This window comes from Pan troglodytes, chromosome 14 (assembly GCF_028858775.2).
Source record: "Pan troglodytes isolate AG18354 chromosome 14, NHGRI_mPanTro3-v2.0_pri, whole genome shotgun sequence".
Taxonomy (NCBI): domain Eukaryota; kingdom Metazoa; phylum Chordata; class Mammalia; order Primates; family Hominidae; genus Pan; species Pan troglodytes.
This window is the reverse complement of record NC_072412.2, coordinates 30999402-31018347: the sequence shown is the minus strand read 5'-3', so window position 1 is coordinate 31018347 and position 18946 is coordinate 30999402. Positions and strand designations below refer to the sequence as shown.

General features: G+C 41.2%; 1 protein-coding gene and 1 long non-coding RNA gene across 3 annotated transcripts in view; one reads left to right on the top strand and one right to left on the bottom strand.

Moving 5' to 3' along the window:
- The window catches only part of FRY (FRY microtubule binding protein), a 449258-nt gene extending 431118 nt beyond the window's left edge, over positions 1–18140 (bottom strand). The window contains exon 1 of one of the 2 annotated variants that reach the window (XM_054664864.2): positions 17848–18140. In XM_054664864.2, coding sequence (XP_054520839.2) covers positions 17848–17893 — 46 coding nt within the window. In that variant the 5' untranslated portion in view covers positions 17894–18140. The remainder of the gene's footprint in view (positions 1–17847) is intronic. The other variant, XM_063792435.1, reaches the window with a different exon arrangement.
- LOC107967877 (uncharacterized) lies at positions 5264–5991 on the top strand. Its single transcript, XR_001708644.4, has 2 exons — positions 5264–5657; positions 5816–5991. It is a non-coding gene; the product is annotated as an uncharacterized LOC107967877 (long non-coding RNA).
- Positions 18141–18946: the final 806 nt, after the last annotated feature.

Genomic DNA, 18946 nt, shown 5'->3' with positions numbered 1-18946 from the left:
GCATAGAAGCAAAGGTCTGGACTTGTCCGACCCTGGTTCTACTGCTCAGCAGTGTGATTTCTTCCTTCTTTACTGCTGTGCACCTGACCTCATCAATGTAGGGGCCACACATTTAAGAGAAGGATGGACAATCAGAAACAAGCCTGGGTTTGTCTACAGCGCCACACCCATACTGCTCAACTGCCTTCCACGTCAGCCTCAAACCAAGTGCTCATACTGGTGGCCACCATGTGGAGGGTCTGCCTATCCTCACCCACTATTAAAGTCAGGTCTAATTGGGCAGATATATATTTTTTTTATTTCTGCTAATGCTATCCCTCCCCAAGCCCCCCGCCCCCCAACAGGCCCCACTGTGTGATGTTCCCCGCCCTGTGTCCCTGTGTTCTCATTGTTCAATTCCCACCTAAGAGTGAGAACATGCGGTGTTTGGTTTTCTGTCCTTGTGACAGTTTGCTCAGAATGATGGTTTCCAGCTTCATCCATGTCCCTACAAAGGACACCAACTCATCCTTTTTTAAGGCTGCATAGTATTCCATGGTGTATATGTGCCACATTTTCTTAATCCAGTCTATCATTTATGGACATTTGGGTTGGTTCCAAGTCTTTGCTATTGTGAATAGTGCCGCAATAAACATACATGTGCATGTGTCTTTATAGTAGCATGATTTATAATCCTTTGGGTATATACCCAGTAATGGGATTGCTGGGTAAAATAGTATTTCTAGTTCTAGATCCTTGAGGAATTGCCACACTGTCTTCCACAATGGTTGAACTAGTTTACACCAACAGTGTAAAAGTGTTCCTATTTCTCCATATCCTCTCCAGTACCTGTTGTTTCCTGAGTTTTTAATGAACACCATTCTAACTGGTGTGAGATAGTTTCTCATTGTGGTTTTGATTTGCATTTCTCGGGCAGAGATTTTTACACAGTCATCCCCAGGGATTCTTCCTCATGAAGTGAGGGAGGTGTGTAGAAGTGTTATTTTGATAAACACCAGGGAAAATGAACTTATAAACTATTGGATAATATATAATCAAATGGAATGATAGTTAAATAGGAAAACAAAAATAATGTTCTGTGAGCAAACCCAAAAAGGAATGGGATGATTTCTAATTATCTTGTGAACTTGGCTAGTAGAGAAAAGCAAATAAAGATTTTGGTCTAGAATGGCTTGAGGCCCTAAATCACCTGGTTTAAACCTGCAGAAGAATCAGTTTTGTTGAACAACTGCCATAGCTCCAGATGACTGGCATTCATAGAGGAAAAAAAAATGCCAAAAAGGCTACTAATAATTCTAGTCTGGCACTGAAAAAAGAAAAAAAATTAAATGCTGCTCTAGGACAAAAGAGGAAGCTGCTGTAGAAACCAGACTTTTCTACAAAACCGAAATACGTGTTCACCTAATCAAATGGCTCCTAATAAGCTATTTATAGCCACTGTCACCACAGCTATATAGAAGTTTTGAACAAGAAAACTATAGATGTTTGTCACAGGCAAAAATGGATCTGCTTGCAATGCCCAAATAAATATTGTAAAAGATGGAATTAAAAATGGAGATATTGTCTCCGTTCCATGAAAAAATTTTTTTCAGATTGTTAAGCATGTACCAAGAAAGATTATTTCTGTGGACACACACACACACACACACACACACACACACACACACATATCAAGTCTTTAAGTCTTTAGTACATAGCCAGGTCCTTATATCTGGGAGACGTATAACTCTAAATGTACCTAAATCTCTCTCTAGTGACTGAAAAGTTATATTTACATGTGGAGTGATGTGAGCTCTTCAAAACTCCCATTTTATTTCCCTTTAGGCTCTTGTTAATTGCATTATTTTGTCGCTCATGTTATTTACAATATACAATATACATCAAGCTGAGATTTTTAACAAAGTACAATTAATAGACTGACTTCAAGTAGAGTTGTATAATGGACTTTGCACACATAGTTGCTAAAGGGTTCAAACCTAAAAATTGTAAGGTATATTTTAGAAATTTACCAATTTCATTGTAATGGACCAGAAGCTATTTTTTAGCCTAAGCCCATTTTAAAAGGAATTAAAACCAGTAAGTGCCATTGTCCTAAATTAAATGTCAATATTAACTCCTTTATTATTAATAAAAGTGTAGCATTCTTAAAGTGCTCTTTATAGCATAAGAGACGTGTGGAGCCACCCAGGTAACTACAGGAAATAGCTGTATATTAAACGATATTGTGGCAGGTATGAAAACTAACCGTGACAATTTGTGGAGTTAAAAGTTTCACAAAAATTGGAGAGAATAAGAAAGCAAGCATACGCATCTGGGGTAACTTAGGTTAATGGACAAATGGTTCCACATACATAGGTTTACAGCCCTGGAGGGCACATCACCATGTTCACACAGATGGCCCAAACCATCCAGAAAAGAGAAAGTTCCTGGCAGCCCTCTCTGCTTCAGAAGACAGAGGAGTGTGTCTTCATTTTAGAAAGATTACCAACAAAGTGAGAGCTTAAGCAATCTGAAAAACTAACCTATTGGGAACATATTCGTTCCCCTACAACAGTGGATAAATGAGGCTTTGTTGTACTTGTGAAGTGGTACATGGCAGACTAAAAAAGATGTGGTTATGTCTTTTTTTTTTCTTAAGAAAAGGAAGCATAAACCCTACAAACAATGCACTAAGCTATTGCTAATGCCAAAGAAAGTGCTCTATTTGTAAACGGAAGAATCTGTTTGGCACTTAAGCAGTAATGGTTCAGGATCATCTGCAGGATAATTAAATTAACATCCGTCATTCATCACTTTCTTTGGCATTGGTTGGTTAATCCTCAATGAAGACATTCCTTTCAGTGAAGCATACCCTCTTATTTAACGTGTGTTCAAGTAAAATAGAGACCACCTTGCGAAGTTTTAAAAATAAGTAAATCCATCTACAAAAATTCAGAAACTTTACTCAAGTTCACAGATAAAACTCATCAGCAGAACTGATAGGTCCAAAGCTTGGCAGAAGGAAATTTAGCCAACAAAACAGATGGTGTAAAATAAACTCACTTAGACTCTGCCTTCCAAAATTAGGTTGAGCTTTCACTCTAATACTGTATTAAGATTAATACAAAACTTTCAAAAGTAAAAATTTTATATATTTCTTTTCCCTGTATGTCTATTGGGTCAATTCATCATGGACAGCATGTGATGTGATAAAGGACAGTCCTTAAGCTCTCAAAACCTAACTGCATATGGAACCGGACTTAATTATCACTTGATTTCCTTTTGATTTACATTATTTCAGACCAGTCATTTTTACAAAGGAGATACTCTATGTCCTTCAAGCATCCATTCTTTCCACAGACCAATATCAATGCTCTTGAGGAACTTATATTCTGAGTGAAAAACAAAATAAATGTCATCAATTCTCACTGCACTTACGATCGGAAAGAACATATATTTTTTGAATGACTGTGTTTGTTGGGTGTATTTTAGAATTTCAGAACAAAGAAGGTGTATTTGGACCTATGGCTGTTCAGAATTATAGCCAAAGTTGTGGGCATATATGCCCACTGGAGACAAAATAATAAAGATCTGTTCACAAAAGTTAGATGGCAGCCCAGTTCAACCATTTGTTAGGCAATTTGGTGTCATCCTACAGCCTTCAGACCATGCTGGGATTGGGCAGAATCACTGTCCGTGCTGTTTGGCCTCACCATAGCAGCCTCCCTCTAATTTTATGGTTTCTAAGATTCACTGGGTGCTACGGACATGAAAAAGTTCGGGTTTAAAATGTTTTATTTCCCATGGTATCTCAACTTTGGAGTTGGGGACATCGCCTGAAATTTCCATCTTTCCAGGAGCAACTTGAATCATAGTCAGCAAAGAGGCTAAAGAGGAGAAAATCTAGAATTGTGGTTCTTAAACACTTGTTACTCATGGATTCCTTTGAGAATCTGATGAAAGATACGGACTGTCTTCAGAAGAAAGAAAAGGAGGATGGGAGGGAGGAAGGGAAAGTAGAGAAACGAAAAGAAAAAAGCACACACATTTTGCCTATTTTTTACAAAGATTTCAAGGGAGAAATCACTGATGTCCTGAATCTAAACCAGGACCCAGATAAAATCAATGGTACTGTGGTCATTTTCCCCAGATTTCAAGGGAGAAATCACTGATGTCCTGAATCTAAACCAGGACCCAGATAAAATCAATGGTACTGTGGTCATTTTCCCCAGATTTCAAGGGAGAAATCACTGATGTCCTGAATCTAAACCAGGACCCAGATAAAATCAATGGTACTGTGGTCATTTTCCCCAGATTTCAAGGGAGAAATCACTGATGTCCTGAATCTAAACCAGGACCCAGATAAAATCAATGGTACTGTGGTCATTTTCCCCAGATTTCAAGGGAGAAATCACTGATGTCCTGAATCTAAACCAGGACCCAGATAAAATCAATGGTACTGTGGTCATTTTCCCCAGATTTCAAGGGAGAAATCACTGATGTCCTGAATCTAAACCAGGACCCAGATAAAATCAATGGTACTGTGGTCATTTTCCCCAGGCTCTTGTTGGCTTTGAATTGTGTTTCTTGTTTTCTAGTCCAGGGTTCAGCTGGCGTCGCTCCCTTGCTGGGTCAGTGGGCCTGGGACACTTCGTTGGGTGGAAGACAGGAGGAGGGCACAGATTCTGGGCTCCTGCTCTTTCTGCCTGCTAATCAACAGTCTTCGGCACTCAATCCTGGCTGAAAGCTCAGGAGGCTGTGCCAGCTTCGACTGTCTTCTACTAAACGAGGGTAATTCACATATAATTTCTTTTCAACACTTTCAGTGTTCCTTTCCAGTGCTAAGGACATAATCCAACAAGAAATCAAGTTCCACAGTTTTAGTAAAAAAAAAAAAAAATTAAAAGTGCATATTATAATGCATTTGTGTCCAATTGACATTTCTGACAAATACTTCAACTGTTTAACAAACACTGAGGAGGAACTGAAAACACCAACAAGGCACTCATCCAATTTGCACTAGCCTGTAAGTGCTGGCAAACATCAGTGTCTGCGAAGGCTTTTAATGTTATTGATAGCTTATTCAAATAGGCTGGAGCGGTCCTCCGGGGCCTGAATCACCGCTACCTCTGAGGAATAAACCACTTATAAAGCAAAGACAGAGAGAACATGGTCAGAAATGAGTGCTTTGCAATGCCTAAATCAAAATGGCCCTTCTATGATGCATCTGTGATGTAACCAGAGGGCAGTAACCCTTTCTTATAGTTACAACCCAATTAGCTCCATGAGGGCCTTGAAAAGCACAGAATGACTTCCTTTAAGGAAAAACAGTGCTATTTTAGAAAACTTTAACAGTGTGATGGTCACAGAAAATACCATGATCTCAAGGTTTGTTCTTTCAGATACATCCTATGGTCTCACCGAGAGGACAAAAATATCAGGGAAATAAAAAAGACAGTACAAAAGTAAAGAAAGGGGGAGAACAGAAATTGAAGCACTGAAAGAAGATTGGATCTGGCAACTGAGACTTTATGTTGGGGGAGGAAGAAACAGGTAGAGAGAGGGCTAAAGAGGTGAAGCAGCAGCTCCTCGCTGGCCGGGGTGGAAACGAGGCTTGACTGCCACAGATGTAGGTGGCGAATAATGGGCTCAAGGCTCAATGCTCCACAGTGGGGAAGGTAAGAGAATGAAAACATTTGAGGCTAGAGAATGACAACTTTGGTTTTTAAATGTGTATACATATACTATACACACATTGTAATATATAATTATACATAATACACACATTACACATATGTATATATTTTTTGCTTTTTTTTGTTTTCTTTTTTTGCAGGAAGTTGGGGATAAGATGGAAGCAGACTGAGGAAAGAACAGGTCAAGGTAGTATAAAAAGAAAAAGAACATCAATTAGTTGAAACATGTTTGAAGAGCTTTGATGGGCTTTTGGAGAACCTTGGTAGCAAAATATGTGTTTCGGGTAAAATATTTGAATAAAGAACCAAGAAGGAATAGTGTCTGATTCCATTGGTATACAACACCTTGCTTCATACTCATCACACACAGTTCAGTATGGTGGTTTCAGACTGACATACTCAAGACACACTGGTCTGCCTGTCCCTCTGGCAACCAAATTTTGGCTACCTCATTGTTCATTAGGCTCTGAATCAGGGCCTGATTGGGGAAATAAAAGAAGGAAAAAACCTGAACCAGTTCATTTGTGAGCAGATCCAGTTAAAAGATTGATGGGGAGGAGATTTGAACTATCATGAAGTTTGGTTATTATCTGTGAAATTAGGTTTGGCATGTTGGCTCCCAAGAGAAGCAACAATTGAGAGCCAGCTGTAGAAATGGCAATTATAGGATGAAGAGGGTATCAGCATTTTGAATGGCAGTTTTTATTGGCAGATGGGCTTGGTTTTAAGAGGCCAGTTAGCAGGGTTGTGTGTCTCCTGACATTCATCTCTCAGAAGATGCAAGGCAAACAAAAAGGCCATTTGCACTTCCATGTCAGAACCACCAGGATAACTCAGAGACCCCTTTTAGATCATGAAAATAGTGGGAGGCTCATGATGACAAGACTACCGGGCAGATGTAAGAGTCCAGATATAGAGCTCCCTCTTAGCAGGTAGACCCAAGCTTCAGCAATTTGACAACTCCATGAGGCAAGGAGTATGCCTTATGTAGAGACAGAAAAAGTCCTTAGCCTAGGGACTGAGTAGGGGGTCTTCCAGTGTCCCAAAACACAAGAACCAAGGTCTGATGCCTTTAATCTATGTAAAAATCAGTATAATGATTTACTATTATGGAAAGATAGTTGGGATAAGTTGTCCTATGTGAAGAAAGCAGCTTATAAAACTGTATATTAAATAATTCAGTTTTTGTAAACAATGTTACAGGTGAAAAAAGACACCTGGGAAGAAATAAAACGCAAATAGTGATTATATTTAGGAGGTAGGATTGTGGATCGTTTCCATTTTCTTCTATTTGCTTACCTAAAACTTTACATTTTTATACACTGAACACATTGCTTGAATAGTAAAAATATATTTTAAAAAGGTATTCATACAAAAAAATTCATTTAATATATTTTAAAATGTGTTAATCAGGTGTCACACACCTGTAGTGCTGGACCTCTGAGAATAAAAGAGCAATTTGGATTTCTAAAGCTCTTAGTGGCTGCCCCAGGATCTCTTAAGGAAAGATCAGGAGGACACAATGTAGGCTTCACTGCCTACAGCATATTTGCAAGAATGTTTAAGATCTGCTAACTACTTAAGATCTTATGGAGCCTGTAATTACATACACTCTATTTTGTCAGTGCATGAATAGTAAACTAGAGGTTGCCTATGGTTTTCTTCTTATTTGATAAGATAATACATCCGAGACTCAAAGGATAGCAAATAAAGATGATAGTTCCCCAATCTTGGCACCAGACTGTTGACTGGAAACTTTCCTGGTATTCTACTTTTGGCGGATTTAATTCTGCTGTTCTGCTGAGTGGGTGCAACTTTCTGCAGAGAATAAGGCCACTCTGTGCTCTGCCTCTTTCCTTTGGAAGTGCTTCCTTTTCCACTTCTGCTTCCCATTCGTCTAGCCACTTCATGTAAGGAACAAAACACAGGTCCTCATGGAGAAGACAGGGTTGTAGACTGGACTTGTGAGGGCCAGTAAGGAAGCTCCTGTGAATGTGTGATGTTGAGCAGCTAGGGTGGGGTTGGTACCATAGCAATGGACATGGCTGGGCTAAATCTAGACATAAAAATGCCTGTGACTTTCACTAGATTGTTACATTAATTTCCCAAAGCAACAATAACAACTGTAACTTTAATGCACTAGATGCCTTACACAGATTATCTTGCAAATTCAGAACAAACCTGTCCAGTAGAAATGAATAGACCTATTTTACGGACAAGGAAGCAAAGGTAGAGGGATGTGAAGCACATGCCATGGGCATATAATGTACGCCTACATAAGCACATAGAAACATCCAGTTATGAAAACAACATAGAAGCTTGTTTTCATAACAGCTCATCATTAACTTCTTTTTCACTGAATGGAAGAGTTTAACTCAAAAATGAGTTTGTAAGCACATATCAAGTGCTTAAATACATAATTCTGAAGACACTGTGGGTTCTCCTAGCTTCTTCACTGACTATTAGGGTGACTTTGGGAAAAATACCTCACCTCTCTGTTCTTCAGTTTGCTAATCTGTGAAATAAAGACAATAATGGGGTGTACCACATGGGGGACTACTGTGGGGATGAAATGATATAACAAGAGAAGGTAAAGCCCCCAGGGGTGATCCCAACCATACAGTCTTCAACAGTCATTGATTCTCTCCTCATTCTGTGGATGAAAGAAAGCAAGTCCAGATGAGCGGGAGCTGAAGATCTTTCCATTCTAAAATCATATCCAATATAATATAGCTATGACTCCAGGGACTTCTTAGCCCCTATTTTGATACTTTTTTTTTTTTTTTCCCTGAGACGGAGTCTCGCTCTGTCACCAAGGCTGGAGTGCAATGGCGCGATCTTGGCTCACTGCAACCTCCGCCTCCTGGGTTCAACCGATTCTCCTGCCTCAGCCTCCCATGTAGCTGGGACTACAGGCACACACCTCCATGCCTGCGTAATTTTTGTATTTTTTTTAGTAGAGACGAGGTTTCACCATGTTGGCCAGGCTGGTCTCGAGCTCCTGACCTCAGCTGATCCACCCACCTCAGCCTCCCAAAGTGCTAGGATTACAGGCATGAGCCACCATACCCAGCCCCTATTTTCATACTTTTGATGGACAGAAAAGTCATTCTTCATTTCCACGCACTATTCACAGAGTTTTAACCTCCAGCTCTCACAGAAGTAAGAAAAACAATGCTGAAGTGAACATTTCTTAGGGATTGAGACTGAATTTCAAAACCTTAATAATGTTTTGGATAAGTGTGTTTTCAAGAGATACAACTAAGGTAGAGACACTGTCTAATGTGCTACATTGTCTCTGAGTGACCAGACTAAAGACTTTTGTTGAATTTATTTCTACTGTCTGGAAAGGCATCAATGTAAAATAAGAAAATCCTGATATTTAATTCTGTCTCAGTGGGTTCTAAATAAAGTCCCTACAATTTACCTTCTTTAGTAGTGGTTCAAGGATTGTTATTGTTATTTTTGTTTTACTAGTTCAACAAATGAAAAAAAAGAGTCAGTGGACACAGAATTTCAACTTTTCAAATCACATCTGATTTTTGTCAAAGCACAAGATACATCTTAAAGAGGTGGCAATAAATGTATATGTTTTGTGCTCTGGATCTTCCATTTGTATTTCCAGGTCCCAAATGTCTGCTCACCTCCCTCAACCACCATGAACCAGATTCTGAGAACTCATGCCATATATCCCATATTCATCTCAATTCCTTACGTATCTTCCACAGTTCTCATCAGCCATGTTTTTATCATTTTTGTCACTTTCCCTTTTAGAATTATTTTACTACATTTCATTATTTACATGCTTTTCAGTTTTCTTCATTCCAATGCATCTGTCTTTTGTAAGATGTCATAAATATTCAGAAAAAAATATTAACTGCTTTCACATCTGGGATAAATACATTACTTTGTTTCCTTTCTTTCCCCACCTCCCTGCCCCCTCACACCAACATTTAACACTAAGGCCTATCTGAAATTTATCGGACTATTTGGTTATGACAAAAAGTATATTATTCTCTTTCTTACTGTTTTTACTTCTTAGAACTGCTATTCTATTGGTCTTGCAAACTTCATTAAATAATTGATCTTTTCTTCAAAGCTCTATTGTTCATTTGTATGTTTTAAATTAAGTTCACTAAATAATCTAAATATGGAATTTCTATTTATTTTAATCTGTCTAGTTTTCAGTCCAATATCATAGAATTTTAGTAACAGTCACTTGTAATTGATATTTTAATTTGTTAAGGCCAGTTTAACTTCATGGCTTCTATTCATTAAAAAGCAGTTTTTATATTCTTGATTCTTCCTTCTAGATCATTTAACTATCAGATTATAGAGTATTTTGTAAGGACTTTTATTCATAATTTATAGGAATCCTTAAGCCAAAGAAGGCTGGGAATTTCTGTGTCAACCAATCAACTAACATTTTAAAATTCAACCAATATACATTAAGCTCCTACCACTTGCAGGCACAATGCTAGGCTCTAGGGCTAAAAAGATAAGGAGGGAATGCCTCTTCCCACCCCTATCCCCAAATGAGTGCAATTCAAATGCATGAAGGTTAAAGCTAAGATAGAATGCACAAACTTAGAATGGCTCCAGGAAGGCTCTTTACCTGCCCCCTCCACCCACCAGCCTCACCATTATGCGCTTTCACTTATAAGTATCAACATAAACGAAAGGCTCCAGGAAAGGAAGGGCCTGAGAGTATTTCTGCATATATCTCATTTGACTAAATACTCCACATGTATACGGGCCTTATTTGTGTATGGAATTGGAGGTTAAAAGACATGAAAGCCTGGATTGAAACATTTGTCTTAAGAGACATGCTTCACTGGGATGGATAAAGCCAACGATTGTCCTGACCAACCTCAAACCCAGTTCAACACCATTAGCCAGGCAGAAATGTTTTGCCAGCCATTTGAGGCTAACACTGCCACTTTAATTAAAGAGTTATGATGTCAGTTTGGAAACACAATGGGAGAGCAGCTGTGCTCCAGCAATACATTAATACGATTTCCATCAACGTGGATAAGCTCCTACACAATGCAAAGGAGATGTGCGAAAAGTTACAAGGTGAAAGCAGCTGTAAGGAGAGGGCAATCTCAGAGTTTCTGCCGTGAAGGAATTACTCTTCTTAGATTATTAGATTGACCTCTTGCTTATGCTTTCATTAATATTTCTTAACGTGCATGGTCAAGATTCTAAGTCACAGGACTTTAAAGTTGCTATAATCATTAACCAACCACATAAAGAAAAGTCATGAGGCTGACCATAGCAATAGGTCATTCAATTTACTTAGCAGTGAGCCCTAACACTCCCACCTTCATGCACTCCTGCCATTCATCGTGATAAGTAGTGCTTGAGTCTAAACCCATGTCCATCAGAGTTAATACAGGTACATTTTAAACGTTCTGTGACTAAGCTTGCCACTAACACATATTTTGTTAATTACCTTCATGTAATTCTCTCCAGTATCATTACTTCGTATGTGTGTATGTATCATCTGATCATTTGATTAATACTGACATGTAGTCAAGAAGAAAAGTATGTTTCATGCTATTTTGAGTAACTTCCATTTAGAAGCCTACTCCTGAGCACAAAATTTGCAACACACAATTCACTTTGCAACTCCAATATTTACTCTGAGAAACACCCTTTTAAAAAGATGCATGTGGCCTTCATGTTTACTTATTTTTGTTGGTATTCCAAATCCACAGTGGATAAGGAATTACCCTAGACATATAATCATCTTGTACATTTTAAGACCTTATAGCTAAAAATGTATTTGCTTAAGAGTTCACTAATGTTTTGTTGTGTGTGTGTGTGTGTTTTTTTTTTTTTTTTTTTTTTTGAGATGGAGTCTCACTCTGTCGCCCAGACTGGAGTGCAGCGGCGCGATAGGCTCACTGCAAGCTCCGCCTGCAGGGTTCACACCATTCTCCTGCCTCAGCCTCCCCAGTAAGTTTTTTCTTTTTTTTTTTTTTGAGATGGAGTCTGGCTCTGTCGCCCAGGCTGGAGTGCAGTGGCGCAATCTTGGCTCACTGCAAGCTCTGCCTCCCGGGTTTATGCCATTCTCCTGCCTCAGCCTCCCAAGTGGCTGGGACTACAGGTGCCCACCACCACGTCCTGCTAATTTTTTTGTATTTTTAGTAGAGACGGGGTTTCACCGTGTTAACCAGGATGGTCTTGATCTCCTGACCTCGTGATCCACCCGCCTCAGCCTCCCAAAGTGCTGGGATTACAGGCGTGAGCCACCGTGCCCGGCCAGAGTTCCCTAATGTTTTAAAAGAGTCAAGTGTTTTGCCTTTTTTGTCCTGAGTGGGGTTCATCCTTCATCTGGGGATCCTTTATGTAGTGTAGGTTTCTCACTTTTTTCTTTTTCTCAAGATAAACACTGCACACCTGACTACAATATCTCAAGAACTGAGTGTTAGCATGGTTGGACCATCTGGCACCACAACTCAGATTTAATTAATGTTTACTGAATACCATGTGTCAGAGCCCGAACTAGGCACTACTGCACATTTGGCTGAATACCCCATGTGTACATAGGCTTAATTCATTAGTTGACCATTTTCCAAAAATCCCCATACATCCACCATGAATTTTATTCTCTATATTCTGATGTTTTGACCCCTTGGGACCTTGCTGGCCTGGACAGACTGCCCCTCCCAGGGTTAGCCAATGCCTGCAGACAGTAAGGGACTCACCTGCAAGCGCCTCTCCATATGCAAACCAACAAAGAGCCCACACCCCACCAGCTCCCTTATCAGACTCATACTCTGGAGCACTATTCTCCTTCCCTAATCACCCCAGGGCCACGTAGCAGACAACTAGAGACAGCCCTGTACCTCAGAGCCTGCTAAAATGATGCAAACTAAACAATCCTGAACCTGCTTACCCTGCTTTCCTCATTCCTTCCCATGGAAACCACCGTAAGGCTCTTGCCCACATTTCTTCTTGTTCCCCCTGCCTCCTGCCTGATCCTGCTGCTTCCCTGTGTGCCCCCTGCGTGGCATGCCATGCTGTACCTCTGGTTTCTTGGGGACTCTTGAGTATAATAAACTTCCTTTATGACAGTCATTTCTGTGTCTGCATGTTTTACCATACCTGGTTAAAACAAATCATGGGTACTATTAAAACACCCCACATAATTATATAATTGGCAGCTAAGATTATTTGGGTTTTCTTTCATCCCACCCTCTATGCTCAGTAAACAAGTTTTAAACTTTTTGTCGTTTACATTACATTACCTTGTCTGGCCCACGTTAACAATACTTAATAAAAGCAATTGTAAGCTCCTTTACTGAATAACCAAAAAGATTTAATTAACCATTATTTTCTACTATAAGAAAGAGCAAGCTCTAGCTATCTACCATGTCGCTTCACAGCACCCATCACCATGCCACACTGCTTCACCGTACTTGGGGACAGGCAGTAATGACACTCTGCCCACATCATCTTCCCCTAAGCTAGCAGGCTGGAACCCACTAGCGACCTCAGTTCGTAAGATACGTGTTCAGAGGTCCTACATTTCACTGGATTGGAAGCTGGGTGCGTCTTTGCAGGTCTAGCTCTTACACTGAGTGTGGGGTTATTTGGGCTATGCTAATTGGCTTTAGATCCTGGGACTGCTTCAGAGAGTGTGCTAAGCTAGTTTCTGTGCCATTCTTTCTGCTGGCATCTTCATCTAGCATCCTGTCCTTGGTCTAAAAGTGCGCTCTGCCTGAGCAGGCGGCAGCAGTGAGGAAGCAGAGGCACTGGCAGATGGAGATCTGTGTTGCCCAGCAAGGTTTCTTTCTCTTTTTCTTCACAACATGTCAAAATGTAAAGACGGCCATTTTGGGGGTTAAAAAATGGACTCTAGGGCAATGTACCTAAGTAGATATATATATTCTTGGGGATGTATTTCCAAGCAAGGTCTGCTTCAGAAAGGCCTACAGACACTTCTCTGTTAATTCTGGTAGAAGTTAAATGTACAATAGGACAAGTATGTAAAATTGGACTAAGTATAGAGTTCAAGAAATTGATTTTAGACCATACAACAGAACCAAGATGTAAGTTGTTATGTAATCCTTCAGTGATCAAGATGAATAAAAGATATAATGGAATTTCTTCTATCCTAAACTAGCTTTGTAATGGCATATTTGGAATAGGACCCTGTAAATTAAATCAAGGACTGCTTCGCCTTTTTCACATTTGGCATTCCTGTCAGTGTCATAATTTTAAGAATATGTATTCTAACCAACAGGAGGGTAGCGAGCTTCTCAATGTGTCTCCACGGCTTCCATGGAGGATATTTACTCACTAATTCTACTATCTATTTTATTGAGCAGGTTTACTATGTAAAACAGACTGTCCTAAGCAATTGGTATATAGTAGAGAACAAAAGATAGAAAAAGTCCTTGCCCTCCTGCGGCTTGAAGTCTAACACCATGAATGACTGTATGGATGAATGAATACATAAAAAATGTAATCAGGTTAGGGCTCATGGAACTAAGTGAACACAGATTACCATATTTCATTGATAAGATTACTTTTTCACATTTTAACATCCCTGAAATCAAGATATGTCTGAACATTTATGGTATATTAAAATTACTGACAACTTGGCAGTACTCACAGCACAACTGTCATGTCCCTGCACGTGCATAAACTTGGTCACAGCTATTCATTTTGTTTTCACTTCTACTGAGTTATGGGCATTGTTGGCACTGCACGTGTTCTGTTTAATTGCCACTGAAATGGTTTTCAAAAAGATTACACTATCATTTGGCACTGCAAGGAGACATTACTGTGTATGCATGAAGGCACCAAAACAGCAGTGTGACATAAACGTTCTATTACTAGAGGAAACATTTGTCTTTGTTTGGCATTTCCATATCATTTTACAAAGCAAGATCCAAATGCTTTACCAGACTGAATAAAGAAACACAAAAATTAAAGAAGCTATGTTACAGTTTGTTACTGAGATTCATGCAAGTGAACCGTCACACCCCAAGCAATGCTACCAATAACACTGGGCAGGAAAATGTACCGAAACCCAAGGAAGAGATGACGGAAACTTGAAAGCAACGAGACTAGTGTGACCTATTCATGCCTTATCATGGAAGAATATCCTTAAAGTGGAATGTCATAATAAAATTGGCAATATTTTCCCTTTGTGTACAGCAGAAAAAATAATGCTATGTCTTACAACTGATGGCATTTTTAATTTGATGAAATATAGAAATAAAGATGGATTGCTAGTTAATAAGAAGTTTTAGAAAGAGAACAGCATACAGAGTGGAAGTTTGTTGATTCTGGACAGTTTTAAGTTAATAAGATATTGCAAATGCACAACTTTAGAAAAACTACAATTTCAATAATTTGGCATAGTTTTGCAGATCACTAGCCACTTAAAAAAGTCTATTCACTCTTATTTCTAACAATGTTTTGGGAACACCTTCTATTCTGACGTAAGAGTGTGATAAGAAAGCCTCATGTTCTTCTTTCCCAACTTTAGTTGGTGCTACTTTGATTTTTGGCAGTTTAGAGATATTAGAAGTGAGGTGCTGGATCTGTATTCGAAAGTCAAACCTTACTACTGCTACCAAGAATGGAGTGAAATACTTAGACAGGAGGGTCCATTTGAAATCTCAAAGCATGCATATGGGACTTTGAGATTCTTAGCACGAGAGTAACATGAGTAAAATGCCAACTATAAGGATACGTTTCCAGGCAGCATATGGTCACAACTCAAAAATGAACTTTTTTTAAAGCTTACTACTGCAAATTATTTTAGAAGCAGAGACAGTTAAAAATCATACCAAGGAAGAGAACACACACACGTACACACACACACACAACTCTAGGGAAGAGAAATTATAAAACAATGGATGTAGATTATAATAGAAATAATTTTTTAGGCACAGCTTCAAAACTGTCACAATTGTGACATCAGTTTTTGATACCATTCAGCCGAGCAACAACTACTTTAACATAGAAGTGAGTATCAAATTAGGAATAGGCGTGTGGCTACATCCATCACCAAGACAACAGGTGGAGTTTTATATGGTGAACACGTATTTCAATAGTGTTGAAAATAGACTGCACCTTATATGTGGTATTTCCCACTATGCAGAAGGCCTGCTTTCTGTTCCTAGGGCCCTGCATGGAGAATTCAGGGATTCCCTGGAACTAATACTACTTTCCCCAGCGACTTCATTTCAGTCTTTCCTTTTAGGTAGCCTGGCCCGGGTCAGAAATTCTCTGACAGTTGGTACAAGAGAACGAGTGTGCCAGTGTGAACGCTGCAGGGGATGTGTTGTTGCCAACTGATGGAGTGTACTTCCATATGCAGAGCTAAAATAGACTTGGATGGTTGAGAGGATAGAGACTGCTCTTTAAGTGCCAGTACGGGAAACACTTGGTTACCTGTCTTCCGGGGCCAACTTATCTGAAAGAATGAGGTGGGTTTACATGTTTGGATATTTCCATCTGATTTATAGGCTGGGGATGGGATGGGGAGAGTCTGGAGACCGCCAGTGTTGCCTTTCAGTATACATGTACACAGTGGGGGTTCCCAGTGGGAGAAAACACTCTGTAAAGGGGTCTGATGCACCAGGCCAGTAGAGATGGCATATGCTGCCACTGCATTACAATAAGGGCAACTCTCAAGAAGAACTGGGAGACAGTATAGAGCATGGGCAGGGAGTCAAACAGATCCAGGTTCAAATCCTGCCTCTACCACTTACTTGCCCAATAATCTTGGCAAAATTACCTGAACTCTTTAAATTCAAAAATAGGGAAACTAATAATAATACCTCCTTAGAGTGATTGCAAGAATTAAAGTATTAATATACGTCCACACCTAGTAATGTGTCTGGTGAATAAAATGTGCTCAATGTATGGACACTACTGTGTCACCACTAGGGAAATTCCCTTAAATGTAAATGTTTTTACTGATACGTTTTTTAGCATGGGGTAAATTATATGGACCACAAAATGGCCTTGGCTAAGGTGTTTTGAGGGAATTATGAAGTTGTCTTATGGTAGGAATACATCTTGATAAGAAAGGAAAAATGTAAATGTGAGCATCCACGTGTGATCAGTGAGAATGATGCAGAATTTAACATGCATTTTTTTTAGATTTGCTTAATGGCAAGACTATGCGATATCTACCTCTACCTGTCACTACCTCTACCCTGAGCCGCTTTATGATAGATGTGTTCCTACAATCTTGTGTAAAACTCAATTTTAACTCTAAGCATCACTTCTCTGCACTGGAGGAAGTTTTGTAAAGCAAATAACCCCCACCTAATCTATCTTGCTTTGAAGGCTGAAACCTTCTCCTATCTTCGAGTGGACAGGCATGTGTTCTGTATTTTTTTGCACTGGGCTATCACCCTGAGAGGTGAGCCATAACTTGTACCCACTTTGGTATGCTCCACAGCACCCTTTCCAAAACTGCAAAAGCCAACTGAAAGTATGGGCAATAAGAAAATATTAAAGAATCGACAGAGTAATTATTGGCACCTTGGACACACTAGTGTTTGGGGATGTTTAATTAGACGGCAAGGTAGATTTAATTTTTGAAGCTCTTAGAGCATAGATCTTGGTCGAGTCCATTCTACGGGAAGATAACAAGGGGCCATTGACTACCTGCTGCACTGTTTTCAAGCAAAACCCACACTGGGCGGGCTCTGGGTGCCATCTCCACAAAGCCCCCTCCCCAAGGGGGATTCTCCCACAGGGGAATTTTCTCAAGGAAGGTCCCGTGACAGGAATGCTGCTCGGGTACGGGTTCCCACGTGCCCACACGCAGGGCACGGGCTCACACGGCAGGGCGGGCTGCCTCTTTAAAGGCGCGGACCTCAGGGACCCCCGAGTTTGGCTCCTCAAGTCTAGGCATCAAACTTTCTTCTGGAACAAAACCTCTTTCAACCCACATGGAGGCAGGAGGAGGACGGAGCCCTGGGATGCCATCAGCGGCGGCCCGGAGACAGCGCTCCCACCCCCGCCCGCTTCCCTCGGTCCCCACCCTCTTCCTCCGAGGGAAGGCGGCCCAGACCGCACAGCCCCGCCCGGCCCCACCCACCCACTCCCCGGCAGCGGAGCCCACAGCCTCACAAAGCTACCTCCCGGGCGCTGCGGTTCCCCGGGGCGAGGGGCAAGCGGGGCTGGGTACCTGAGGAAGAGGCCAGGACACCGGCGCCCAACGAGACCCACAGCATCGCCCCGGCGCCGCCGCCGTAGTTGCCACCGCCGGAGGCTACTTCGCTGCGCCGAGCGCTGGAGCCCCGGGAACCTGGTGCCGCCACCGCCTGCGCTGCGCTGCGCTCGCTGCGCCCGGGCTCTGCTGCCCGACGACCGCCACGGTCCAGCGGAGCCCCGCCCCGTGCGCGCCCGGCGAGCCGCGGACCCCCCAAGGACGCGCCGCCACCCCGATTGGCTGCGGGAGTCGCTGGCCCCGCCCCTGCTCGCCGCGCTCCTCCCACGCCGGGGGCGCGCGCTGCTGGCCGCCCAGAGACTGGCGGCTTCTCCAGGGGCGTCGCGGGAGGGTGCGGTCCGCGCTGGGCGAGGCTTCCTGCGGGCACCGGCGTGCTCGGCCTCCGCTCCTGGGCGCTGCAGTTCTCCCTCTCCTTGCCAGCCCAGAGATAAATAGACGGCCAGAAAGAAAAGAAAAAGAGAAAACATCTCTAGAGCTCTGCGCGGGGAGGGCAGTGGCCGTGGCAGCTGTGGTGTGAAATCTTATTTGTATAAATTCGTTTCTCACGGAAGCCCAGGAAAGGCTGTCTAGGGTGGAGCACTGGAATTGTCACCAAGGCTTTTTTGTTTTTGCTTGTTTTTTAATCTGAAGGTGTCCTTACACACCTCTAGACTTCTTTATCTTATGAAGAAACTAAATCCAGTTAAACAACTTGTCCAAGGTCATAGAGCTGGTTACAGATTGATTCTGTATTTCGATGCTAAATCAAAGCTGCCTCAGCGTTTATTTCTTTTCTGTCCAGAGAAGAGTTGCATTCTCATATGTGATGCTATGTATACTGTATAGCAAGCAATCAATTAAAAATATAGAGATAGAAAGTAGATTAGTGGTTGCTGGGGTGGGAGGGCTGGGGAGTGATTGCTAATGGATGGGACTCTCTTAGGGTGATGAGAATGTTCTGCAATTTGATAGTGGGAATGGATGCACAACTCTGAATATTCTAAAAGCCACTGAATTGTACATTTTAAAGGGCTGAACTTTATGGAATGTGAACAGTATCTCAATAATTCTGATATTT